Genomic DNA, 26,545 nt, shown 5'->3' on the forward strand with positions numbered 1-26,545 from the left:
GTGTTTAGGGAGATTGTGGAGGGATTGTGTTTGTGTATGTGTGTGGTTGTGTGTGGGGGATTGTGTGGTTGTGGGGGTTGTATGTAGGGAGATTGTGTGTGGAGGGGTTGTTTGTGTGTGTGGTTGTGTGTGGAGGGATTGTGTTTGTGTGTGTGGTTGTGTGTGGGGGATTGTGTGGTTGTGGGAGTTGTGTTTAGGGAGATTGTGTGTGGAGGGGTTGTGTTTGTGTGTGGGTGATTGTGTGGTTGTGGGGGTTGTATGTAGGGAGATTGTGTGTGGAGGGGTTGTGTTTGTGTGTGTGGTTGTGTGTGGGGGATTGTGTGGTTGTGGGGGTTGTGTTTAGGGAGATTGTGTGTGGAGGGATTGTGTTTGTGTATGTGTGTGGTTGTGTGTGGGGGATTGTGTGGTTGTGGGGGTTGTATGTAGGGAGATTGTGTGTGTGTGGAGGGGTTGTTTTTGTGTGTGTGGTGTGGGGGGGATTGTGTGGTTGTGGGGGTTGTGTTTAGGGAGATTGTGTGTGGAGGGGTTGTGTGTTTGTGTGTGTGGTTGTGTGTGGGGGATTGTGTGGTTGTGGGGGTTGTATGTAGGGAGATTGTGTGTGGAGGGGTTGTGTTTGTGTGTGTGGTGTGGGGGGGATTGTGTGGTTGTGGGGGTTGTGTTTAGGGAGATTGTGTGTGGAGGGGTTGTGTTTGTGTGTGTGGTTGTGTGTGGGGGATTGTGTGGTTGTGGGGGTTGTGTTTAGGGAGATTGTGTGTGGAGGGGTTGTGTTTGTGTGTGTGTGTGTGTGTGTGTGTGTGTGTGGTGGGGGAAGGTTTCCCTGCCATAGGGTGGATCATCAGAGGCTGTGTGTGTGTGATTTCTCTGATGCTGGGTGCAGGCTGTTTCTGCCTTCTCTGACCCTGATAGAGATGGGTGTTTGTGTTCAGGTGTGGCCTGGCATGGTGGGCCCACGATGGGCTTTGGCCTCACTCTCCACCAGTACACTGGTTGGGCCCTGACCCCTCAGCTTGCATTTCTGTATCAGCATGACAGGGACAAGGGCGCCTGCCCTAGGGGGACACGTTTGAGGCTGAGAGGGGATGCTGGGCAGACCCCAGCAGATGGGACAGCTTTTCTCCTGGGGCAGTGTTCAGCCTCGGGGAGGGGCAGGATGGGCCTCTGGAGAAGGGTCTGCAGGCTGGGCACAGGGAGTGGCTGGTGCAGGGACTGCCTGCAAGCCCAGACCAGACTTCCTGCCCAGAGTGGCCGAACCCAGGAACTGTTCTTACCTTGGGAGCAGGGCCTGGCACTGGGCTGGGTGCAGCCATGGCTTCCCTTGTGTGTCCAAACACTGCCCCAGGGGACAAGTCCCGGCCAAGGCCACACAGCAGGGCGGGGGAGTGGTGCTCTTCCACGTTCCTGGTGGCAGAAGCCCCGTCCTCTGTCTCACAGGTGAGGCACAGGCAGGTAAAGCCTCCCATGGGCGTATGAGGCAGCTCGGCAGGGGCGAGGGGGCAGGAGATTCAGCTGCAGTCTCTCCTGCGCTCATGGTGTCACAGAGGAGGAGATGGGGCTTGGGTGCCAAGGGGGTGCTGCAGCCAGGGGACAAGACCCGAGGGCTCCCTCCATGTTGTCCCTCCTTGTTGACTGTTTGAACGCCCCTCATGTGTCAGTCTAACTGTGAGGAGCTCGTGCCAAAGCCCAGGCATTAATTTAGGAAGGGCCACCTCTGTTGACAGAGGGTCTGGGGTCAGCCTGGAATGCAGTGGCCTCAGATATGATGCTGCCCTGCACTGACCCTGGCCGGGACCAGCACAGTCCATCCATCTGCCTGCCTGTCCCTGACTGTCCGTCCTTCCAGGCAGGGCTGCAGGGGCACAGCCAAAGTCAGGCTGCTGTGACCCGTGACAGGCTTGTCGGGGGCCAGTAATTCTGATCTGTGAGCCCACAGGACACAAGCCTACCTCATTCACAGCTGCAGCAAATGGAGACTCACATGGAGTCAATGTCCTTTGTGGGGGGATGCTGACAGGGGATTGCCAAGGAGGGGCGCCAGAGTTGCAGGTGACTGCCCAAGCCCCTCTTGTCGCATTTTACCTCATAGGATGTCCCAGGCCAAGGTCTGTCCGTTTGGTGGTGGGGAAAGTGAGTCGTGGTCCAGACAAGCCACTTTCCAGGGGTCACACGATTGGGGTGGGGGCCCTGCGTCTGGGCAGGTGCTGAGCACTGTCCTCAGACAGCAGTGCTGTTGCTGCTGAAAACGGCCCTTGGCCCCATACCCACCCGCGTAGGTGCCTGAGTCCCCTCTCTATGCAGTGTGTGTTGCTGAGGATGGGCCACCCGTCCCGTCACTGGCAGAAGAGCAGGGGTGTGTTTTAGGGAAAGGGGCCAGCACATTCCTGTTGTGAGGGTTGCATTGTGGGGACTCGTGCAGGAGATGCAGGCTGGGGGCCCGTCCTGCTGAGGACCTCCCAGTGACACCCCCTCCCCCTCCATGCAGCACATCTCCATCCCCCAGCCCGACTGCCCCGCGGAGGCGCGGACGTTCTCCTTCTACCTCTCCAACATCGGCCGTGACAACCCCCAGGGCAGCTTTGACTGCATCCAGCAGTATGTCTCCAGGTGAGGCACCGCCCCAACCCAGAGCACCCCACTGACTCTCAAGGTCACCCTGCCACCTCTGGACCAGGGTTAAGATGTGCCCCATTGAAACCGTGTTGCCTGAGACGGTGCTGACAGAGCCTGTTTTCCAGACCAGGTGGTGGACTGGGGGCTTGGGTCCTGAACAGATACTCCCTGCATTGTCCCAGCTGCTGACCCCAGCTCCTGGCCTTGTCTTGCAGTCATGGGGACATCCACCTGGACTGCCTGGGTAGCATACAGGACAAGATCACGGTGTGCGCCACCGACGACTCCTACCAGAAGGCACGGCAGAGCATGGCCCAGGCAGAGGAGGAGACGCGGAGCCGCAGTGCCATTGTCATCAAGGCTGGAGGCCGCTACCTGGGTGAGCAGCGAGTTTGGCAGGGCTGCAGGGTGGCCAGGCAACTGCCAGTGTCAGGAGGCATTTGGGGCCCGTCCAGGCTGGGCACTGGCTGTGCCCTGCACAGAAATGATGAGCCAACTGAGGAGTCCCTGAGCAGGATGTGCCTGGACCAGAGTCTGGGTTGGGAAGAGAAGTCTGGCCACATGGGCCTGGGGGCCACATGAGGGGTGGGGGGTTGGGCTGCAGCAGCTGCTGCCTTGTGAAGCCCAAGGTGGACAAAGCGGCCTGAGAACTCCAGGAGCTGTGAGTTGGTGGTCCCTGCTTTCAGGCTGCAGCCTTGGGGACCTTCACCTGTCAGGGAGGCCAACAGGCCCCCCGAAGATGGGCATGCAGCCTAGGGCAAGGCCCATGTCTGTCTCTGGAGGCTGCCCCCACCCTCACCTGACCAGCCAGCTCCTCCCCAAGGCCACCACAGTTGGCAACAGGCAGGAAATGAGCCTCACAGGCCCTGTTGCCAGCGACCCAGCACTGCGGGAAAACTGTAGCCACTCAGCATCGACTTGGAAACGGTTTCAGCAGTTGAGAAGCCAACAGGCCTTGACAGTGGGAAGGAAAGTGCTGTTTGTTTACAGAGCTGCAGCACCCCGCCTCTTAGTCCAGGCAGAGCGCCAGGAGTCATGGGAACTCATTATGGCGGGAGTAGGGTGCCGGGCTTCAAGAGGGCTCAGAGCAGACGACAGCCTTGATGGCTTTTTGAGTTTTCTCTTTAAAAAAAGTGGGGGGCATTTCAATTCCTCTCTCTCCTCCTTCTGAAGAAAGTACGTGATTTCCCTTTGCTGAGCAGAGGGGTTCCCTCTGAATGAAACCCCAGATGTGGGTACAGGGGTTGCTCCTCCTGGTCAGCACAGCCCAGGTGGATGTGTTGTATGGCTAGGGAGCCTGGGCTGTCCATGATGTTGAGGCCCTGGGCTGTAAGCCCCAAGCACAGGGCTGCTGTGGGCAGAACAGTTGAAGAGACAGCTGTACACGTGTTTTGTTTTTTGTTTTTTGTTTTTTTAAAGACGGGACCTTTCTCTGTCACTCAGGCTGGAGTGCTGTGGCACAATCATAGCTCACTGCAGCCTCAAACTCCTGGGCTCAAGTGATCCTACCTCAGCCTCCAGAGTAGCTGGGACCACAGGTGTGTGCCACCACACATGGCTAACTTTTAGATTTTTTTGTAGAGACAGAGCCTCGCTATGTTGCTCAGGTTGGTCTCTGACTCTTGGGCTCAAATGATCCTTTCGCCTGGGCCTCCCACGGTGCTGGGATTACAGGCATGAGTCAGTGCACATGGCCTCATACACATATTAATAAATCTGTGGGTCCTTCAGCCAAACACTTGATCAGAAATGTGTCTTAGCACACCACTTTGGGTACAGTGAGGGCTTTTTTTTTTTTTTTTTTGAGACGGAGTCTCGCTTTGTCGCCCAGGCTGGAGTGCAGTGGCCGGATCTCAGCTCACTGCAAGCTCCGCCTCCTGGGTTTACGCCATTCTCCTGCCTCAGCCTCCCGAGTAGCTGGGACTACAGGCGCCCGCCACCTCGCCCGGCTAGTTTTTTGTATTTTTTAGTAGAGACAGGGTTTCACCATATTAGCCAGGATGGTCTCGATCTCCTGACCTCGTGATCCGCCCGTCTCGGCCTCCCAAAGTGCTGGGATTACAGGCTTGAGCCACCGCGCCCGGCCTTTTTTTTTTTTTTGAGACGGAGTCTCGCTTTGTCACCCAGGCTGGAGTACAGTGGCGTGATCTTGGCTCACTGCAAGCTCCGCCTCCCAGGTTCATGCCATTCTCCTGCCTCAGCCTCCTGAGAAACTGGGACTATAGGCGCCCGCCACTATGCCCGGCTAATTTTTTATTATTTTTTAGTAGAGACAGGGTTTCACCGTGTTAGCCAGGATGGTCTCGATCTCCTGACCTCATGATCCGCCCACCTCGGCCTCCCAGAGCGCTGGGATTACAGGCCTGAACCACCCGCGCCCAGCCTTTTTTTTTTTTTTTTTTGAGACGGAGTCTCCCTCTGTCGCCCAGGCTGGAGTACAGTGGCACTATCTCGGCTCACTGCAAGCTCTGCCTCCCAGGTTCACACCATTCTCCTGCCTCAGCCTCCCGAGTAGCTGGGACTACAGGCACCCGCCACCACGCCAGGCTAATTTTTTGTAGTTTTAGTAGAGACGGGGTTTCACCATGTTGGCCAGGATGGTCTGGATCTCCTGACCTCGTGATCCACCCACCTCGGCCTCCCAAAGTGCTGGGATTACATGCGTGAGCCACTGCGCCCGGCCCCTCCCCCCTCCTTTTTTTTTTTTTTTTTGAGACAGAGTCTCACTCTGTTGCCCAGGCTGGAGTGTAGTGGCGCAATCTCGGCTCACTGCAACCTCCGCCTCCCGGGTTCATGCCATACTCCTGCCTCAGCCTCCAGAGTAGCTGGGAGTACAGGTGCCCACCACCACGCCTGACTTTTTTTTTTTTTTGTATTTTTAGTAGAGACGGGGTTTTACTGTGTTATCCAGGATGGTCTCGATCTCCTGACCTCGTGATCCACCGCCTTGGCCTCCCAAAGTGCTGGGATTACAGGCGTGAGCCACCGTGCCCGGCCCAGTGAGGGTTTTTGAAACAGTTTATGTTCTGGTAGGGGACACTGTCTGTTAAGATGTGACTGTGGCCGGACGCGGTGGCTCACACCTGTAATCCCAGCACTTTGAGAGGCCGAGGCGGAGAGATCACGAGGTCAGTAGTTCGAGACCAGCCTGGCCAATATGGTGAACCCCTGTCTCTACTAAAAATACAAAAATTAGCTGGGTATGGTGGCATGCGCCTGTAGTCCCAGCTACTTGGGAGGCTGAGGCAGGAGAATCTCCTGAACCTGGAAGGCGGAGGTTGCAGTGAGTTGAGATTGCACCACTGCACTCCAGCCTGGGCAACAGAGCGAGACTGTCTCAAAAAAAAAATGTTGTGAATGTGCGTGTCCCTCTGTCTCACAGTGCCCCCCATAGGCTGCTCCTCCTCCCTGTTGACCAGCCTGGCCCTATACGGGTGAGTGCAGCCCTGCTGTCAGGACTCCACTGAACAGACCCCAGAGGTGTGAGTGCTGGCCCTGGGTATTCTGAAAGCACGGCTTTCTGGGTTAATTTGACAGATCAGATTTTGAGAGAGAAGATGAGAGTGATGTTGTTATGAAGCACTTTTGGGGGAAGGATTTGAGGCACTGTTGAGCTTGCTCGGCTGACCGTGTTCCCAAGGATGCCAGAGCATCATTGTTCAGGACAATGCAGGGAGCAGCATGCTAGACCCTGCCCACATCTCTGCATCGGGAATAGAGGGGAGCCTGCTCTCCCCAGGGCTGTGGGCACAGCCACGCCTGCCAGAGGAGAGCTTGACCAGGCCTAAGGCTGGGGTGCCACTTGCACCAGGGTCTTCACAGCAGCTGCTGAAAGTGGCTCTGACATCTTTATTGACTTTAGAAAAACAAAAATGGCAGCCCGCGTGGGGCCAGCATAGGACTCTGAAGAGCAGACTTGGGAGTGACTGCCTCTTGCAGTTCAGGGACCCCCAGTTTAACATCAGAAGGGTTTATAAACAGTCCCCACCTCAGGCTGGGCAGGGTGGCTCTGGCCTATAATCCCAGCACTTTGGGAAGCTGAGGTGGGAGGGTCCTTTGGGCCCATGAGTTTGAGACCAGCCTGGGCAGCATAGTGAGACCCCACGTCTACAAATAATAAAAAAAAATTAGCCAGGCATGGTGGTGCGGAGGTCCCAGTAGCTGTGGTCCCAGCTACTCCAGAGGCTGAGGTGGGAGGATTGCTTGAGCCCAGGAGTTTGGAGCTACAGTGAGCCATGATTGTGCTACTACACTCCAGCCTGAGTGACAGAGCGCGATCCTGTCTCAAGAAACAATCCTCCCCACCTCTCCCTGATCTTCCCGCACAAACACACTGCCTACCAGAGTTATCAGGTGATTTTGCTGTCCAGGATTTAGGTCGCCTGTGATAAAGTCAGTTAAGGCTCTAACAGTTCTGCTCCCTGCACCTCCCACTTCTAAGGCTGTGTGCCCTGCACGTGCCAGCCGTGGGCAGCAGGTGGCGCTCTTGGCCACCCAGGGTCCCCAAGGAGCAAGCTGGCCTTTGCTGTGGTTGGTGTGGTGCCTGCCTCCAGCACTCTCTATAGTCTCAAACCTTTGGGCACCCGCTCAGCAGCACTGGCTTAGGACACGGCAGTGCCCTCTCTGTTCCCTAACACTTGGATTCTTGTTGCAGGCAAGAAGGTTCAGTTTCGGAAACCAGCCCCAGGTGCGACAGACGCAGTGCCCTCCCGCAAGCGGGCAACCCCCATCAACTTGGCGAGTGCCATCAGGAAGAGCGGTGCCAGTGGCATGAGCGGGGGCAGCGGGGTATCCCAGAGGCCCTTCCGTGACCGAGTGCTACACCTCCTTGCGCTAAGGCCCTACCGCAAGGCCGAGCTGCTGTTGCGGCTGCAGAAGGACGGCCTGACACAGGCGGATAAGGACGCGCTAGATGGCCTCCTCCAGCAGGTGCGTGCCGCCCTGATGTCATGTCTTTACCAGTGGTCTCCGCAGATGGTCTTATGCGGGTGGAATGGGCCAGAGCATGGAGACTGGGATTGGGGCTGGCAGGGAAGAGCCCTTTCTGGGTTCAGAACCTGCCTGAGAGCTGGGACCTCCTGGATTAGAATAAGCTTAGGGGGCCATGGGTGCATCTCTGGGCATGGCCCTGACTGTCCAGGGTTGAGAGGTGGGCTCAGCATGGAGCCCAGGCCCTCCTTCACTGTCTGCTGACACGCGGGCCCTGGGGCCTGGCACAGTGGATCCAGGCTTCGGCTGCAGACGATTTGTGGACTCAAGGCCTGGGGAAGGAACCTACATGTGCCTGGCACAGCCTGGCAGGCCTCAGTGTGAATCAGCTGCCCGCTGCCCTCCACCTGCACCTCCAGGCGAGGGCTTCACATCTCGGACCATAAGGCTTCCGTCTGTGACCTGCAGTGCCCCTCCCTGGGGTTGGAGGCTAGGCCATCTGGAACATGGTGCTGGCGAGTGGAGCCTGCTGTTGAGAAACACCCCGGGCATTGGAGCAGGTGTGCCTTCCGCCCCGTCACCCATGGAGGTTCCTGAGGCTCCACCCTGGCTTCCTGGGGTCCCTGGGAAGGGGAGTGACTCACACTGGCTTCAGAACATCAGCCAGGCTGTGCAGACACAGCCCTGAGGTGAGCTGAGGATGGGTCTCCTCGGATCGCGGCTGTGGTTGAGGGGGAGGCACCGCTGAGCCTCTTGCACCTCTTAGGATGATGGAAGTGGGATGTTTGGGGTCACATCCAGCACCTCAGGAACACAGGTGATGCCTGCAGCAGAAAGCATACACTGTGGCATGCTGGGATAGCAGCTGTGTAAAGGACGTTCTTCCATGTTTATGGAGCTCCTCGTAGGCGTCCCGCTCGGGTGCGCGCCTGGTGGGACTGTGCTGCACATTCCTTGGGAGGATGTCAACCCAGCCCTCGTCCACCCACATCCTGCTCCTGAGGCAGGGCTGGCATGGTGCCAGCAGGAGTTGCTGAAGGGAGCTTGATGGAGTTACCAGGTGTGGAACCTTCATTGACCTGGCCAGGAGGTGCCTGTGCTGGGGCCTGGCTTCTCCAGGTAACTTTGGTTCAGCACCTCCTGGGAGCAGGCCTGGCCAGCGTCTGCAGCCAGAGTGTCCCTTCCCGTGCCACTGTGACTTCCCCTGGACAGCTTGTCTTCTTCTTGCTTCTATATTCATTATGCAGCTGCTTCCCCCCAAGCAGCTATGGGGGTCAGCAGAACACTGTTGGCTTGCAGAAGAGGAGGGGGATGTGCCTCACCCACACTGGTCATTTCCAGCCCCTCACAGGCCCGCGGACACGCTGAGGAACAGCAGCAACAAAATTGCACCCCTCAAAGGTGCTTGGCCCTCCCTGTGGAAAAATCTAGAGTAGAGATGGAAGGTGACCACCTCTAGGACTGGCTAGGCCCCAGGGAAACCCGCAGGCCTATCCTTCAAGGGGAGGGGTGTTGACGGCTGAGTAATGTTTAGCAAAGCCCGTTGATAGCCATAAAAATATTCAGCCTTTGACCTATTAATCTGGCTTCTGGGAATCCCGTTGAAGGAAACTGTTGCCAACCTGAAAAAAACTGCACACAGTAATGTCTGTTTATGCTACAGAGAAACTGGCAGCAGTTTGAGGGTGGAATATTACTCAGCTGTTAAAAATGCTCCCCATGGGCCGGGCGCGGTGGCTCACGCCTGTAATCCCAGCACTTTGGGAGGCCGAGGTGGGAGGATCACGAGGTCAGAAGATCGAGACCACCCTGGCTAACACGGTGAAACCCCGTCTCTACTAAAAATACAAAAAATTAGCCAAGTGTGCTGGCAGGCGCCAGTAGTCCCAGCTACTCGGGAGGCTGTGGCAGGAGAATGGCGTGAACCCAGGAGGCGGAGCTTGCAGTGAGCCGAGATTGCGCCTCTGCACTCCAGTCTGGGTAACAGAGCGAGACTCCGTCCCCCCTCCTAATAAAACAAAAAACAAAAACAAAAATGCTCCCCATGGAATACACTGTGACGCAGAGCCATGTCAGATGCGGCCGAAAACAGTGGCTACTGTGCCTGCAGCAAGATGGAGACCAGAGCGCCCTGCAGGCCAGCACACAGTGCCCACTCAGGGCAGTGACCTGGAGCTTCCTCACGTCCCTCTAAGGCAGATGTTCTGAATCCATCTTTGTTAGCAGTCTGGGAGACGAACTCAGCTTTTGTCAGCCAGCAACAGCAAGGCATGCTGGTTGTAGGGAAGGTGGGCTCACACCTGGCCCCGGAGGTACCCCTCACCCAGCATCCCCAGCTGTGGCTGACTCTGCTCTGGGAGTTGTGATCAAAAACAGGGTGGAGCCTAGTATGGTGGCTTACGCCTGTTTCCAGCACTTTGGGAGGCTGAGGTGGGAGGATCCTTGAGGCCAGGAGCTCAAGACTAGCCTAGGCAAAATACTGAGACCCTATCTCTACAAAAAAAATTTGCTGGGTATGATAGTGCATGCTTGTAGCCCACCTGCTTGGGAGACTGAGGCAAGAGGATTGCTTGAGCCCAGGAGGTTGCAGCTACAGTGAGCCTTGATCACACCACTGCACTCCAGCCTGGAAGAAATAGGAGCTGGGTGTGGTGGCTGGAATCCCAGCACATTGGGAGGCTGAGGTCAGAGGATCGCTTGAGCCCAGGGGTTCAAAACAAGCCTGGACAACATAGCGAGATCCCATCTCTAACAACAACAACAAAATTAGCTGGAGTATAGTGGTGCACACCTGTGGCCCCACCTACCTGGGAGGCTGAGGTGGGAGGATCGCTTGAGCACAGGAGGTCTAGGCTGTAGTGAGCCAAGATCTTGTATCAAAAAAAGCAAAAGCCGGGCGCGGTGGCTCAAGCCTGTAATCCCAGCACTTTGGGAGGCCGAGACGGGCGGATCACGAGGTCAGGAGATCGAGACCATGCTGGCTAACACGGTGAAACCCCGTCTCTACTAAAAAATACAAAAAAAACTAGCCGGGCGAGGTGGCGGGCGTCTGTAGTCCCAGCTACTCGGGAGGCTGGGGCAGGAGAATGGCGTAAACCCGGGAGGCGGAGCTTGCAGTGAGCTGAGATCCGGCCACTGCACTCCAGCCTGGGCGACAGAGCGAGACTCCGTCTCAAAAAAAAAAGAAAAGAAAAAGAGAAATAGGCTAGGGGGGCCAGGGGACAGGTGATAGGGTCTCCGGACTGCAGGTGGTAGCCCTCCCCGTTTTGGAGCTAGCCTGGCCCAGCACCTGTAAGACAGTTGAGTCTGGACCTGGCTTCATGAACCTCATTGTCCCTTCTGCACCCTGAGGATTGTGTGCAGGGGAACTAGGGGTGGGAGCCAGCACGGATCGGTAGTGGGCCATCCTCTTTCCTCTCCTCTGTCTCCGTCTGTCTGTCTCCTACTGTCTCTGCACACCCTCCCAACCTCGCCATAAGATCTTTTTTCTCTAGTCCCCCGACTCTCTCAGGCTTCCCACAAAGTGATGGCTGGCTCTGTCTTGCAGGTGGCCAACATGAGTGCTAAGGATGGCACGTGTACACTGCAGGACTGCATGTACAAGGACGTGCAGAAGGACTGGCCCGGCTACTCGGAGGGAGACCAGCAGCTGCTGAAGCGGGTGCTCGTCCGGTAATGCCGCCTTCCATGCCCCAGCATGTCCCTACCCCCATGAAGGCAGCCAGAGCTTACCCAGAGGATGTTGGGGTGGTCTTGTGTGGTCCTGAAGGCTGCAGGGCTTGGGAGCAGGATGGAAGGGTCCAAACAGGCCTCTCTGGCCATCCTCCCTACTGCCCACGTGGTGCTCCAGGGCCTCCCATGGTGAGGGAAGGCCACGCCCACAGAGTGGGATGGAGGTGTGAGTCACTGGCCCCAACCTCGGAATCTTCAGACAAAAGGCTTCAGTCTGCCGGGACCCTCCTCAGCTGTCCCCAACTTCCCCTCATGCTTCCGTCCACAACCTGGGCATCCCCACAGGGCCTCAGAAGTTCACTGGCTTTTTGAAAAGAGCCTCTCAAGAACCTGAAGTAGAGAGAAATAAGGCCAAACAACACTCCCGGCAGGTGTCATTAAGCAGAGTTAATTAAATGCATCCCCTCAGGCTAATTGGGACCCAGGGTCAGGAGTGGCAACAGCGCAGGGGAACAGTGGTTACGGAGGCAGGCGGCTAATGATTTCCTTCTCCACGGCTGCCAGTTAGGGACCTCTGTGGAGCTTGGGCTGTGAAGCAGGCCAATCTACTAATTAGTCCGTAAGTGATTTCTCAGGGACTCGGAGGTATTTATGAGTTTGTAGTTGTTTTTTGGAAGTTCAGCTGTTTAAAGCAGTAATTGCCTCTGGAAAGCAGAGTGAAGTTGGGGGTCCACTCTGCTCCCCTGAGAGGGTAGTGCCTGCCTGTCCACCCTGGGTGTGCAGGTCAGGGGCCTGTGGGGCACTGCCCTGGCTGGCGGCAGGCTGGCAGAGGGCACAGTCTTGGCAGAAGACCCCCCCCATCCTCACACCCTGTGTCCTCTCCCTTGGCTCCCTGGGTTCCTCAGACCCTTAGGGCACTGGAAGGAGAACTGCCCAGAGCTAGTGGAGTGAGGTGGAGAGCCTGGGCTGCATCTCCAGGGCGTTGGGGAGCTTCCCCAGGGTGCAGGCTCCAGAGCTGCCTCCAGCTCCCGTGATTCGAGGCTCATGTTCCATGTGCTGAGTGAGCTGCTGGGCTCGTGCCAGCCCCTTGGCACTCCGCTTTTACTCTGGGCCGGCATGGGGATCAGCACTGCCTTCACAAGCTTCCACTAGCGTGCAGGGGGTAGGGTTAATGTCCCTGGGCCATAACCACATAGAAGGTGACCTGCAGTGCCCCCTGCACAACTGTTTCTTTCTTTCTTTTTTTTTTTTCCTATTTAGCACCCCCCCCCAAGAAAGCCCCATTTATAGCAGTTTTTGACACCATAGCCTCATGTATATCAAAGCAGGGCCTTGGGGTATTTGTTACCAGCCGGCCTAGCCCAGGGCAGGCCGTTAGCCCAGTGCAGGCCATGAGACAGATGGGATGTGGGGGTCCAAGTCACTGCAGGAGCATCCTCAGCTGAGCCGGCACCACATGTGGCTCTGGGGGTGGTTTCTTCAGTCATGTTCTCTTTGTTCATCACGTCCAACCCTGAGCTGTCCCTGGCATCCAGATCTCCTCTCATCACTGTCCGTGGGTCAGGGGTCCTACAGGTCCCCCCAAGAGTTCCTGGTTCCTCTGCCTAAGCCACACACTGCCTGGTGCCCTCACCTCCAACCTGAGCCACTCCCCTCTTATGTGAGCCCCATGCCAGAGTCTACACTCCTGCTTGTGCTCCTCCCTCGTGCCAAGGGGGCACAGTTCCTGGAGCACCTCTCTGAGGACAGGGCTCTGGGAGGACTGCTGACCACATCTTCATGCCCAGACGATGGTCCTGCTGAGCCGGCGGTTGATCACGTCTAGACTTGTAGAGTCCAAAGTGCTTTCCCTCCATGTTGAAGGTCAGAGGCTTCCCACCCCAAACCTGTGCTGGTCCACACAGCCAGGGGCTGGCCAGGCACCTACTCTGGGATGGTGGGCACCACTGCCCCTGCAGGCTGAAAACTTGCCTTATCCGTCCATCCGTCCTTCTATCCTGTGTGTGGTAGTGGAAAGGCCTATCCTACTGCACACCACCTCAAACTGCCTTTGGCAGGCTGCTAGAGTCTGCCCTCCTCTTCCTGGTTTTCATCTCTTGCTCTTTTTTATTCTCCTTTTTTTTTTTCCTTTTTTTTCTTTTGTTCCTGGAGTTTTTTTGAAATCTCGGAGTCGCCTCCCGGGTTGCCATTCTCTGTAGCCCAGGCTACAGGCGCCGGCCACCTCGCCCGGCTAGTGGTGTGAGTCTCGGCTCACTGCAAGCTCCGCCTCCCGGGTTCACGCCATTCTCCTGCCTCAGCCTCCCGAGTAGCTGGGACTACTAGTTTTTTGTATTTTTTAGTAGCGCCGGCCACCTCGACCTCGTGATCCGCCATCTCGGCCTCCCCTGGGATTACAGGCTTGAGCCACCGCGCCCGGCCGTTTTTTTTGTATTTTTTTAGTAGAGATGGGGTTTCACCGTGTTAGCCAGGATGGTCTCGATCTCCTGACCTCGTGATCCACCCGTCTCGGCCTCCCAAAGTGCTGGGATTACAGGCTTGAGCCACCGCGCCCGGCCAGGAGTCTCTTTTCAAATGTATTTTCCTGTTCCTCTGTTTTGAAGTCTGACATTTGTTGCCTGGAAGCTGCAGTACAGCCCTTGGGGACACTCTGCACAGCTTGGGGCCTCTGAATCCCGTTGTGCCCTAGTCCTGGGCCCTGTTTCTTCTTCTCCTGAGGCCACACATCTGGCCATCATCCTGTTATCTAGCTGTGGCCCAGGTAGCTTCCCAACTGCCTGGAGGAGTGGCCCGAGCCTCTGCTGCCTGACAGCCCTGTGCTCACTGCCCTGCAGCCCCACCAGCAATAATGAGGACCTGGAGTAGAGCTGTGGGGGATGGCCCCGCAGCAACCTGTTGTCCCCTGAGGTCGTGGTGCCTCTTGCTCTGGGCCCTGGATTCTCTGGATCCTGCAACAGTCACCACTCATGCTTCTGCTATGCTTTCCGGTGTCTTCACTCCTCCTTTTGTCTCTGCCTTGCCTGTTCAGTGGACGCAAATGCCTGTCCTCAGTTTTCTGTCTTTAACTGGCAGTTCTGTTTATATCCACATGGTTCTCCTCTCAGGCCACCAGGGAAGTGACACCTGCAGTGGTCTGCAGCTGAGCCCATTGGTTAGGGAGATGGGCTCTAGGTGTCACTGGCTGACAGAATGGCCATGGCCCTGGACTTCAGTCTCCCTGCAGGGCCTGGAGCGGCACTAGGCTCCCCTGAGATGCACAACCCCTGGGAGTTGAACAGTTGGGTCAGAGAGGATACCCGTAAGCTGCAGGGTGGCTGGCGGGGGTGGGGGGTTCCACTTGCCCAGATCACATGGAGTGGGAGAAGGAGCATGCACCGGGGTGTTTCTTCCCTTCTTCCCCAGCTGCATCACCTGGTCATGCTGGTGGCTGCTCTGCCGCCCTCCAGATCCTGCTGTGACCTGGCTTCCAGGAAGGCTGTCTCATCCTAGGCCAGGGCCCTCCATTCTCTTCTGCATTTTGGACAGTTTCTGCAGTGAGCATTCTGAACAGGATGAACAGCTATCTTTAAAAGCAGGGTCCAGCACCCTAGTGTGTGTCCCTGGTCTCTCTGGTAGCAGGCACCTGCACAAAGTGACCCTCCTCTGGGCTCAGGGGGAGAGTGGGGAAGTCCTCCTTTGGGTGAAGCTGGGGGCAGGATGGGCTCAGGCCCAGGCTCCTGTGACCCCTTGGCCCTGCTCTGGATTTGGGAGCAGGGGGGTCCCTTCCTTGAGGCATCTCCACCGGGCCCCTATGTAGATACAGGCCTGGAGTCCTGCCTCTCCTTCGCAGGAAGCTGTGCCAGCCACAGAGCACCGGCAGCCTCCTTGGAGACCCTGCTGCCTCCAGCCCCCCAGGCGAGCGTGGGCGCTCGGCTTCACCCCCACAGGTAAATGGGGCAGGCCTGGGGTGGCTGTCCCGAGCACCTGCAGGGCACCCTGTGTTGTGCCAGTAACCTTTGTCACCTTCCTCACCAGCTCCTTGGAGCATGAGCTGCTCCGAGTTGAGCCGTCTCCCTCCACCCAGGGACCAAGGGGGAAGCTGTCGGGTTGGGGTTGGGGGCAGATTCCTGCCATTGTGGCTGCAGCACCCCAGTGTCACAGTGCAGAACCTGGGACGGGGCAGCTCCCTGATGTGGGGTTGCCCCTGGACCTCCTGCTCCTGTGTCACAGCTATCGCTGGGGAAGCATGCTGAGCACAGCAACGCTTTAGACCAGTCCCCAGGGGTGGCCCACTCACACGCTGGGCCCTGCCCTCCCCCTGCATCTATCCCAGCAGGCTGGTGGGCCCCAGCTGAGGCCACCCTGAGCAGTACCTGGGACCTGACTTGGTGCCCGGGCGCCCCCGTGTGGCCAGTGTGGGCCTTGCAGGCAGCACTGGGTTTTCTGGCTGGGCCAGGGGATTGCCTGTTGCTGCCCAGCCGCTCTGTGCTCCCCTCTAAAATGGTCTCTGTTCCTCTCCAGAAACGGCCACAGCCTCCTGATTTCATCGACCCCCTAGCCAACAAGAAACCCCGGATATCGCACTTCACTCAGAGAGCTCAACCTGCCATCAATGGGAAGCTGGGCATGCCCGATGGCCGTGAGGCCCTGCTGCCCACCCCGGGCCCACCAGCCAGCACGGACACCCTCAGCTCCAGCACTCACCTGCCCCCGCGGCTGGAGCCCCCAAGGGTCCATGACCCCCTGGCCGATGTCAGCAATGACCTGGGCCACAGCGGCCGGGACTGTGAGCACGGAGAGGTGGCTGCCTCAGCCCCTACTGCGCGCCTCGGCCTGCCCCTGCTGATGGACTGTGCCCAGCCCAGCAGGCCCCACAGCAGCCCCTCGCGCAGCAAGCCCAAGAAGAAGTCCAAGAAGCACAAAGACAAGGAGAGGGCGTCTGAGGACAGGCCCCGGGCCCAGCCTCCAGACTGTGCACCTGCCACCCATGCCACCCTCGGAGCCCCAGCAGACGCCCCAGGTAGGTGCCCAGGCAGGAGGGCGCTGCTGGGACTGCAAGTACTGGCCCCACACCTGCCGCCTCACCTTCATGGGGTGTCAAGGGGGCTCACGCTGTAGAAGCTGGGAGAGGGAGCCCTGTTGCCCCAGGCCCTGTCAGATTCGCCCTGTGTGCCCGGCACCTGGCACCCTATGTTCCTGCATCTGGTCCTCTCCCTGCCCATCTGGAGTGCCTGGTGTCACTTGCAGTCACTGTGCCAGGCCAACACTGGGGGCCGGAGGCCCAGAGCCTTGTGGGGAACTGAGGCCACGGAAGGGGCTAACATGCGGAGAGGAATGGGGCCCAGGCCCCAGCTCTGACTGCAGGGAAGCCCCAGGAACCAGGGACATGCTGAGGTCTGCTGGGGTTCAGGGAAGGCAGTAGGGGCCCAGGCAAGCCAGCCCTATTCAGGGAGAAGCAGTGCAGGTGCGGATAGGCAGATCCTGGTGGGAGAGGGATAGCACCTGGACCTCCGTAGGCCCCGTACGACTGTTGTAGAGTGTAGGTTTCTGCTGTGGGGACAGGGCCTGGCAGGCTGGAGTTGGGGAGCCAGGAGACCTAGGCAGCTGCGAGCCCACAGCCCAGGCACCTGAACCGAGCAGCAGTAGCACCCGCCCAGCACCATGGCCATGAGCCTGTGCAGCTGTTTGTTTACAGGAACCAGCAGAAGCAGCGGCCAGCGTGCAGTGGCTGTTCTACCGCCATGTGTGGCGGGGGCTGCAGTGGTCCCATGTGGTGATGGCGGCCAGTTGCAGATAGCCACCTCACTCTCAGCGCCGGCTGGCCCAGGGCAGCCCAGGTGGTGTCACCTGTTGTGTTTTTGGGTTGTGTCTCTGGGGAGGAGGCTGAGTCAGGGGCATTCCTGGGATGAGGATGGGAGCCCTTCTTCCATTATAGTTTTGCATTGCTCAGAGGGCCATGCCCCGTCCCCCGCTGTGGCTGGAGAGCAGGTCCTCACAACTGTGGCTGGGTCTTACTGGATAGGAAGGACGACTTTTGGGGTTGGGTCAGCCCTGCCTCGTGCTGGGCTTCCCACCTCCCATGGGACTGCATGTGGAGGCCGAAGGGGAGAAGGTGGCCTCACTCCCTGGGCAGGCTCTCTGACCAGGGCCATGCTTAGGGCAGGACTCCTGATTCCCAGGACACACCCACACCCCACAGCCAGACCTGGGCCAGGATCTGTCTCAAATGGCCCAGGTCCAGGGTCCACAGACCACTTTGGGCTGTGTCCCTTCCTTGGATACCCAGTGCCTAGGTGCCAAGACAGGCCTGGGGACTCAAGGTGGTTTCCTGTCTGGCCTGGTGCATGTCGGCCCCTAGGCAGCTCATCCCTGGCCTAGGTGCTGTCATCTCTACCACAGGTGAGAAAGGGCAAACCAGGGGTAGATGTCCCAAGCACCAAGAAAAGGACAGTAGAGTCACCAGAAGCTGAGCCTGGTGCTGGTGGTCCATGTTACCCAGGGTCCCAAAGGTGGTACATGTGCCTGTGCCCCTGCCCGGGACAAGCAAGTAGAGAGATGTGGGCTGTGAAGGGACAGATAGGGAGAGGAGCTGCCGTGGGGGTGTTCCCTGGGGCCCCAAAGCAGGGACCAGCTTGGCTGGCCCCACACAGCCAGAGCTGAGCGGGAGTGGGGGCCGCTGAGGTTTGCCAAGGGCTGGACTTTGAAGGGCCCACTGGTACCAGGTTGAGCTGACCCTGAGCCTTGATTTCCCCATTTGTCATCCTAGCTGGTGAAGATCTTGGGGCCTGTCAAATGCGGTGATGTTGACCAGCCTGACACATGGCAGTTACCTGTCCTAGAATACCCACAGAGGCCACTCTGGCGGGAGCATGGGCTTGGCTTTCCCAGCTGTGCCTTGCCTGTCACTTCCTTCTGGCCTGGACCAGGGTCAGATTCATTCAATACATGCCCAGTGGGTTGCAGCCCTGGGAAGGCCACAGCCTTTTAAAGACAACCCAGGTGGGGGTGGTGGCGATATTGAAGGCAGTGCCTGACCCAGAGTTGGGACTGTTAAAAACTTTGTGGGGAGTGAGCTTTGTCCACTTCTGGGAATTTGGCAGCAGAGAAGCTGCTGTGGTCAGCCCAGGTGTTACACTGAGAGAGAGGGCTCAGCAAACTGGAGATCGCAGACTCCTGCTCTCTCAGGGGATAGTGCAGAGGGCCCCTGAAAATGTGCACGAGGGCCAGGCACAGTGGCTCTGCCTGTAATCCCAGCATGTTGAGAGGCCAAGTCAAGAGGATCACTTAAGTCCAGGAGTTCAAGACCAGCCTGGGCAATATAGGAGAGCCTCTTCATCTCTACTAAAAAGTAAAAAAAAAAAATTCACCAGCTGTGGTGGTTCACACCTATAATCCCAGTGCTTTGGAAGGCCAATTCAGGAGGACTGCTTGAGGTCAGGAGTTTGAGACCAGCCTGGGCAACACAGTTGGACCCCATCTCTACAAAAAATGTTTTTAATTAGCTGGGCATGGTGGCATATGCCTATAGTCCCACCTATTTGGGAGGCTGAGGCAAGAGGATCACTTGAGCCCAGGAGTTCAAGGTTGTAGTAAGCCATGATCGCACCATTGCAACTCCAACCTGGGTGGCAGAGCAAGACCCTGTCTCTTAAAAAAAAAAAAAAAAAAAAAAAAAAAGTGTACTGAGGATACATCTGAAATTGGTAAAATCATTTCTGTATTGGAAAGAAAGTCACTGCAAGAAGGCCTAGGAAACGCACTAAATTGTAGTTGTGATCTGAGGGGATGAGGCGACTGTGGTCCTAGGTGACGGGCACTTCAGTCCTCCTGCCCTTCCTCCCTGATTGCCAAACCCTCAGGGGTGTTGTCATATGTGGCCAGGGCACCCCACCACATGGCTGAGGAGCAGGACAGCTGCCTGGGGTCCCATCTAGCCATCAGCTGTGCAGCTTTGGGCAGGCCCCTGAAGGGCTGAAGGGCTGAGCATCATCATGGACGCTTTGCTCACGGATGGCCGATTGGGGTGGCCCATGGGCTCCTCTGGCTGGCCCTGTCCTGGAGCTGCCTTGTGGAGCCTGCAATTCAGTGTCTAGTGGAAAGGACGGGACGATCTGGGTGGGGTGCAGACCAAGGGCCTGGAACTTTGTCAGCAGCAAGAGATGCAGGCCCTGCTGGCCATCTTGTCTTTGTCCTGCCTGGCCAGAGACTGGGATGCCCCAGAGACTCAGGTCAGGCCAGGGGTCATTTGTTTTCAGCTTAGTGACCTTTGACATGCAGTCAGTAGAGGCAGCAAAGACCTGGCCTGGGGGAAGCTCTGACCGGTTGTGCAGGCTTTGGCCCTGCAGTTCCCTGACCTGTCTGCTGTTTGCCAAGAATGTGACTGTGGTGATGCCTGGGCGCTCTGTGTCCTGCAGGGCTTTGCCCTGGACACGCAGGTGCACGTTGAACTCTGCTCGACACCTGGAGGGCATGTCCAGGTCCAGCAGCCCACAGTTGCCAGGTGCCAGGTGCTCAGCCCTTGCACCTGCCACACAGTCATCCCCTCTGCCGTCCCTCCATGTCCCTCCAGCAGCAAAGCGTGCACTTTTGACGCATGTCCCCATCCTGGCGTGCTTCCTGCAGACCGGTGCCATGGGTGCAGACTCAGGAGGTATGTGTTTGTTCTCGTAGGTGTAAACGGAAGCTGCAGCGTTTCCAGTGTTCCCACATCCACGTCGGAGACGCCCGACTACTTGCTGTGAGTGTTTGTCCGGGCCCTGCAGGCCAGTCCTCCCTTTTCTGGGTTCAGACCCCTTCCCCCAGCACTGCAGGTTATCAGAGGCAGAAAGCCACTGCAAGTCTGAGTATTTGAATTCCAAACATAGCAGCCTTTTCTGGGCCAGGCCCCCTCATAAGCCAGGGGATCACCCGAGAGGCCAGGCCGCCGGCAGAGCCAGGATAGCCGCTGCCTGGGTGGAGCTGGGTCCTTCCAGCCTCCACTTAGTGGCCCCTCTCTCCTATCTCAGGAAGTACGCAGCCATCTCCTCTTCGGAGCAGCGCCAGAGCTACAAGAATGACTTCAACGCCGAGTACAGCGAGTACCGCGACCTGCACGCCCGCATTGAGCGCATCACGCGGCGGTTCACGCAGCTCGACGCCCAGCTCCGGCAGCTCTCCCAGGGCTCCGAGGAGTATGAGGTAGAGCCTCCCTGCTGTCTGCTGTGCCCCGGCTCTGGCAGGAGCCAGGGCCCATTTGGGCGCGTACCATCGCCACCACGAGCCTACTGGCCTGCTTGGTGGCCCCAGAGTCTGGCCCTTCCCCAGGCAGCACTTCTCCCCCTGGTGCACTCCATGCGGCAATTCCATGGTTCTGGCCTGGCCCTGGGGCCCTGTTGTGGGAGTCCTTGAAGGCAGCCCAGCTTGTCAGCCTCCTTTGCAGTGGGGACAGCTGTGACCCACCTCCTTGGGTGGGGGCAATCCAGGGTACATGGATCCCCACACGTTTGAGCACCGGGGGTCCTCTCACAGCCCAGGACGCAGGGCTCTTGGTACCTGTGCCACACCTTCGGGAGACTCCGCAACTGAGCCCTGTCCAGCACCCTGGAGCCCATCCATGCTGCCATAACTGTAGCAGGGGGAGGTGACAGGTCCCTGTGTTTGTGGTCCCCTGGCTTGAGCTCACAGCTCCTTCAGCTGCCCTGTGTAGACAGAGTCTCCACCCTCAGCCACAGCCTTGGACACAGCCTCTCCACCTGCCACCTTTTGAAACTGGTGACCTGACTGCAGGGCTGGGCCCCGATTAAGCAGATGCCGGGGTATCTCCCGGCCAAAGCCCCTTTGGCTTCCGAAGAAGACGACTCATGATAGGGTTCTAGGGGCTGCAAGCCACGGCTTCTTGGGGCATCTCTCCCTCCCCTCCCTCTTTGCTGCATGCCCTGCCCAGCCCCCATTCCAGCCCCGCCACGACATACTTCCTTGTATCACACCCCCATGACAGCGGTGCGCCACCTGCTCTTGCCTCCAAGGGACCCGGCAGCCTTTCCCTCATGCCCCATCCACTCTGGAGCTATAGCCGCTGCAGACCCATGGGGTGTGACTTGCCCCTATACTTGAGGCTGCCCCACCTTCCCACCCCTCACCCTTCTCAGAGCACCTGGGACCACTCAATTTGAGTTTCCTGCAAGCGGGGATGCATTCTGTCATCTCAAAATTTTGTTTTTCTTCTAGACTACTCGAGGGCAGATTTTGCAGGAATATAGAAAAATCAAAAAGGTGAGTGTCTCTTGTGTTGGGATGGGCTCCAAGTGAGCCGTGGGAGCCGGAGGGAGGAGGGTGGGCCCGGGGCAACCTCCCTGCCTGCTACTTCTAAGGTGTGGGGGAAGAGCCTTTGGGTCTGAGGCCAAAGTTGCCCCGCCTCCCCCAGCCAAGTCTTCAGCCGTGGCATCCCGGCCCAGCCACACAAGCTGAGGAGGTGCGGGGAACCAACTCCCACTCTGCCCTTGGACCACAACCCTCCTTGCTGGGCACCAAGCCCAGGTTTTTGGTGGGGGGGGTGGGCACTGGCCTGCTCACAGCGGGGAGCAGCACCCAGGGAGACTCTGTCCTGAGCATGACTGTGCTGTCCCGCAGACCAATACCAACTACAGCCAGGAGAAGCACCGCTGCGAGTACCTGCACAGCAAGCTGGCCCACATCAAGAGACTCATCGCCGAGTACGACCAGCGGCAGCTGCAGGCTTGGCCCTAGCTGCCCGCCCCGATGGCGGGGATCTGGGAGGGTGGGGGGAGCAAAAAGCCGGGAGAGAGGATTTATTTAAAAAAATAAACCCAAGGAAGATGCTCATCTGAGCCAGCACCGCCGGCTTTCAGGGCAGCCCCTGCAGACATCTCGCCCTGGCAGGTGGCTGCAAGCCCACCTCGGCCCTCCCTGCGCCTCCTGAGCAGTCCCTGCCTATGACGGGCTCCCCAGAAGCCCACTGCCTCCTCCCTGGCTGCAGCCCCCGGGTTCAGCCTCCTCTCTCGCCAGAAGACTCCTAGGCCCTCAGGGCGGCGCGCCTGCCTTTTCTAGTTTTATACAAAGACAGCCACTTTTAGCTACTGCTAATGAGACTTGAGTCTATTTTTGTACAAAAGAGAAGCAAAATCTTTTTTCTAAACCTGTGCCTCCCTCTCCTCGGACACCCAGGGTCTAGCCGCTGCCCTGGGTCCTGCCTGCAGTATTACAGAGGCCGTCGAAAGGTGCAGCCGCGTTCTGAGGGCGCGGGGACTGGGCACGTGGCCTCTGCTAGCCTCTGGCTCTATGTTTAGGCACCCCCGTCCCCAGCCTCTCCTCCTCGGGCAGGGTCTCTGCTCCAGCAAGCAAATGGGGTGGCCTGGGTGGCTATTTTGAGAACTCCAGCTGGTGTCCCCAGGCAGCTGCTCAGAGCCAAGGGGGCAGAGGGCTTTTGGCGCCCCCAGGCCTGCCCTGTTATTTGAGGCCCTCAGCTGTCGGGGGCCACTGTGTTTCTGTGCTCCAAGTTGAGACTCGGCTGCAGCGGCGTCAGATTTTACTTTGCGATGTCCTCGGTTTCCCATTTGCTGCTGCTGCTCATTCCACACTGTTGAGACCTTGTAGTCTCGATGCTGCTGGCCTCCCTCCGTCCCTCTGTCCACTTGTGGGTCCTGGGGTCGTTTTAGCAGAGCCACCGCCAAGGTTTGCACTCAGGGAGGGGCTGATGGAGGGCTGGGTGCCTTGGGGTCAGGGAGGCCCCAGGGACCCGTGGGCAGAGCTGGGAAGCCAGGAGGATGGGTCCGCCTGCTCTGGGGGTGCAGGCTGTGCAGACACCCCAATTGCTGCTTTGTTGCTGTGCCTACTCTAGCGTCCCCCAAAGCATCGGGGGGCCACGCAAGTGTGCGTGTGTGTGCGTGTGTGGGGACCCCCCAGGGCATGGTGGGGTCTGAGGCGTGTGTTCCCATTTAGGGCTGAATGAAGCCATGACTTGGGAAGGTGGTGGTGGGGGTGGCTGTGACTCAGGGCCCAGGGATCACATGGGGGTCACTGCTGCCATCAGCAGTCAGGCAGGGAGAGCAGAAATGCAAAAATACAGATGTGTCTATTTTTCTAAACTGGGGGGTGGAGGGGTGCCTCCTGATAGCTTCCAAAAAGCTGACCATGGAGGGCCCACAGTGCATCCCACCCCTGCCCAAGAGTCTCTCTCCTTTGGGATCCCCGGGTTCCCAGAGCTCCGAGGAAACTGATCCTTCATGTTTCAATAGCTGTTGTTGTTTTTCTCTTCTGCGCCGGCCAGGGAAGGGCCGAGCAGGCTCCAGGGGGCCTCCAGGGTCAGCTGGACCCCGCTGTGTTGCCCGCAGCCAGCCATGCAGACATGAGTGAGGTGGGATAATTTCAGGAGGTCCCAGCCTGGGACTGCCCGCCCCTCTGCCCTGGGAACCAGTCCAAGGGGCTGTCAGTTGAATTTGCCTTTTTGTTGTTGTTGTTGTTTTTGTTTATTTGTTCTCCTTTTAAGGAATTATGAAGCTAAGAAAAGTTTTGTGTTTTGGGGGTTGGTGGACAAAGTTCTAGCTGATTAAATATGGTCTAACTTATTGATACTATTTTTTTTCTTTTAATGTTGTACTGTGGAGAAAAACTATTTTGAGCCATGGGGTTGGTGTTTACAAGAACTTTCCACTTTTGCCAAAATGTTACAATTGAAAGGCATCTGCGTCTTCAGTTTCCTAATATTTTCTTAAAAGATCTAGTGTCCTTTTTGTACACTAAACAGGTGAATGCTGACTTTTTTCATTCTCCAATAAATTTCACTGAACTGAACCCGGCAGCCCATTCTGCCTGGCTGGTGTGTGTGTGGTGTGTGGTGTGTGTGGTGTGTGTGGTGTGTGGGTGCTGGTGTATCTGTGTTTGTGGTGTATGGTGTGTGTGTGTGGTGTGTGTGGATGTGTAGTATATCTGTGTCGGTGTGTGTTGGGTGTGATGTGTGGGTGTGTAGTGTGTGGTTAGGGTGTGTGTTGGATGTGTGTGTTGTGTGGGTGTGTTGGGTTGTGGGGTATCTGTGAGGGTATGTGGGTGTGTTAGGGTGTGGGTTCTGTGTTGGTGTGTGTGGTTTATCTGGGGATGTTAGGGTGTGGGTGTTTGTGGGTGTTGTGTGGGTGTGTTGGTGTGGGTGTAGTGTATCTGGGTGTGTGGTGTATCTGGACGCGTGTGTTAGGGTGTGGGTGTGTGGGTGTCGTGTATGTGGGGTGTGGGAGTGTGGGGGTGTTGGGGTGTGGTGTGGGTGTGTGGTGTAAGGGTGTGGGTGTGTGATGTATGTGGTGTGTGCTAGGGTGTTGGTGTGTGTGGTGTGTGTTGGATGTGGTGTGGAGTGTGGTATGTGGTGGAGGTATGTGGTGTGTATGTGGTGTGGGTGTGGTGTTGGGTGTGGGTGTGGTGTGTTGGGGATGTGTGTGTGGTGTGTGAGGGTGTGGTGTGTTGGGGTGTGGGTGTGTTGGGGTATGGTGTGTGGTGTATCTGTGTGTGTGGTAGGGTGTGGTATGAGGCTGTGGTGTGGGGGTGTGGTGTGGGTGGTGTGTTTGGTGTGTTGGGGATGTGTGTGTTGGGGCGGTGTGTGGTGTGTGCTGGGGTGTGAGTGTGTGGTGTATGTGGTGTGTGTTGGGGCAGTGTGTGGTGTGTGCTGGGGTGTGAGTGTGTGGTGTATGTGGTGTGTGGTGGGGGTGTGGTGTGTTGGTGTATGGGTGTGATGTATCGGTGTGTGGTATGAGGGTGTGGATGTGTGGTGTGTGTTGGGGTGTGCAGTGTGTGGTGTGTGTTGGGTATGTGGTGTGTGTTGGGGTGTGTAGGTGTGTGAGGTGTGTAGGTGTGTGGTGTGTGTTGGGGCGGTGTGTGGTGTGTTGGGCTGTGGGTGTGGTGAGTGTAGGTGTGTGGTGTGCGTGTTGGTGTGTGCATGTTGGTATGTGCGTGTGGGTGTGTGGTGTGTGCTAGGGATGTGTATGGTGTGGGGATGTGTGTGTTGGGGTGTGTGGCGTGTTGATATAGGTGTGTATCTGGGTGTGGGGGTATGTGTGTGTGGTGTGTTGGGGTGTGTGTTGGGGTGGTGTATGGTGTGTATTGGGATGTGTGGGTGTGGTGTGAGAGTGTTGTGTGTGTTGGGATGTGTGGTGTGTGTGGGTGTGATGTGTGTGGAAGGTGGGGTGTGTTGGGTGTGGGTGTGCGGTGTGGGTGTGGTGGGTGTGTGTTGGGTGTGGGTGTGCGGTGTGGGTGTGGTGGGTGTGTGTTGGGATGTGGGTGTGGGGTGTGTTGGGGATGTGTGGTGTGTGTTGGGGATGTGTGGTGTGGGTGTGTGCTGTGAGTGGGTGTGGTGTGTTGAGGGTGTGTGGTGTGAGAGTGGGTGTGATGTTGGGGTGTGCAGTGTGGGGTGGTGTGTGTGGTGGTGTGTGTGGGTGTGTGGTGTGTGTTGGTGTGGGTTTGGTGGGTGTGGTATGTGTTGGTGTGGTGGGTGTGTGGTGTGTGTTGGTGTGGTGGGTGTGTGGTGTGTGTTGGTGTTGGGTGTGTTGGTGTTGGGTGTGTTGGGGTGTGTAGGTGTGTGCGTGGTGTGAAGGCATGTGTTTTGGGTGTGTGGTGTTGGTGTGTTGGGTGTGTGTGGGTGTGTGGTGTGTGTTGGGGGTGTGGTGTGGGTGTGGTGTGTGTTGGCAGTGTGTGGGGGTGTGGTATGTGTTGGGGGTGTGGTGGGGTGTGGTGTCGGGGTGTGGTATGTGTTGGGTATGTGGTGTGTGTTGGATGTGTGTGGGTGTGTGGTGTGAGGGTGTGGTGTGTGTGGGTGTGTGGTGTGTGTTGGGTATGTGGTGTGTGTTGGGTGTGTGTGGGTGTGTGGTGTGAGGGTGTGGTGTGAGGGTGTGGTGTGTGTTGGGGTGTGTAGGTGTGTGTGTGGTGTGAGGGTGTGGTGTGTGTTGGGGGTGTGTGTTGGGGTGTGGTGTGTGTTGGGGTGTGTGTGTGGTGTGCGGTTGTATCACAGCCTGGTTTCTGTGGTGGCTGTCCCTGTCCAGTGGTTGGGGGTGGGCTGGCATTGGGAGGTGATGTGGCCTGGAGCCGCCATAGTGAGGAGGGGTTGTTCAGGGGCTCTGGCTGGGACCAGATGAGAAGGCAAAGTTTGCAGCCTACCTGAGCCGTTGCCCGAGAAAGGACCAAATCAGAGGGCCCTGTAGGTGATGGGGGGGAGCAGCCATAGCGGGTGTATGAGCAGAGCAGTACCCTCTGGTAGGGTGGGCTTAACCCAGCATTGGGATTCCTTGGGCCCCCTGTGGCATCAAAGGCTACAGGAGAGGGGCTGGGGATGGGGGAAACCAGATGTGACTGTCTTCCTTTGATGAAAACAGCAGCAGGTAACGGTAAT

The 26,545-nt window shown here is 57.7% G+C and overlaps 4 protein-coding genes and 1 pseudogene across 7 annotated transcripts in view; 3 read left to right on the forward strand and 2 right to left on the reverse strand.

Moving 5' to 3' along the window:
• The window catches only part of ELL (elongation factor for RNA polymerase II), an 84,752-nt gene extending 60,779 nt beyond the window's left edge, over positions 1–23,973 (forward strand). Inside the window, exons 3-12 of the mRNA XM_050769581.1 lie at positions 2,480–2,601; positions 2,823–2,986; positions 7,262–7,536; positions 11,084–11,208; positions 15,035–15,131; positions 15,706–16,204; positions 19,855–19,921; positions 20,190–20,361; positions 21,391–21,435; positions 21,793–23,973. Coding sequence (XP_050625538.1) covers positions 2,480–2,601; positions 2,823–2,986; positions 7,262–7,536; positions 11,084–11,208; positions 15,035–15,131; positions 15,706–16,204; positions 19,855–19,921; positions 20,190–20,361; positions 21,391–21,435; positions 21,793–21,909 — 1,683 coding nt within the window. The 3' untranslated portion in view covers positions 21,910–23,973. The remainder of the gene's footprint in view (positions 1–2,479; positions 2,602–2,822; positions 2,987–7,261; positions 7,537–11,083; positions 11,209–15,034; positions 15,132–15,705; positions 16,205–19,854; positions 19,922–20,189; positions 20,362–21,390; positions 21,436–21,792) is intronic.
• REX1BD (required for excision 1-B domain containing) overlaps positions 1–26,545 on the reverse strand; it is a 280,166-nt gene that overhangs the window by 246,989 nt on the left and 6,632 nt on the right. The window lies entirely within an intron of this gene.
• Positions 1–26,545, reverse strand: part of KXD1 (KxDL motif containing 1) — a 233,117-nt gene that overhangs the window by 105,220 nt on the left and 101,352 nt on the right. The gene's annotated exons all lie outside the window — the stretch shown is intronic.
• Positions 1–26,545, forward strand: part of LSM4 (LSM4 homolog, U6 small nuclear RNA and mRNA degradation associated) — a 223,028-nt gene that overhangs the window by 41,303 nt on the left and 155,180 nt on the right. The window contains exon 1 of one of the 3 annotated variants that reach the window (XM_050769837.1): positions 12,619–12,622. The exons of the other annotated variants lie outside the window; for them this stretch is intronic. The gene's annotated coding sequence lies outside the window, so the exon portion shown is untranslated. Of the gene's footprint in view, positions 1–12,618; positions 12,623–26,545 lie in introns of those variants that run through there. 3 annotated transcript variants of the gene reach the window in all.
• Positions 23,136–23,973, forward strand: LOC126942356 (uncharacterized; annotated as a pseudogene). The gene has a single exon (XR_007721539.1). The product of XR_007721539.1 is annotated as an uncharacterized LOC126942356 (transcript).

The sequence above is a fragment of the Macaca thibetana genome, chromosome 19, assembly GCF_024542745.1.
Source record: "Macaca thibetana thibetana isolate TM-01 chromosome 19, ASM2454274v1, whole genome shotgun sequence".
NCBI lineage: Eukaryota > Metazoa > Chordata > Mammalia > Primates > Cercopithecidae > Macaca > Macaca thibetana.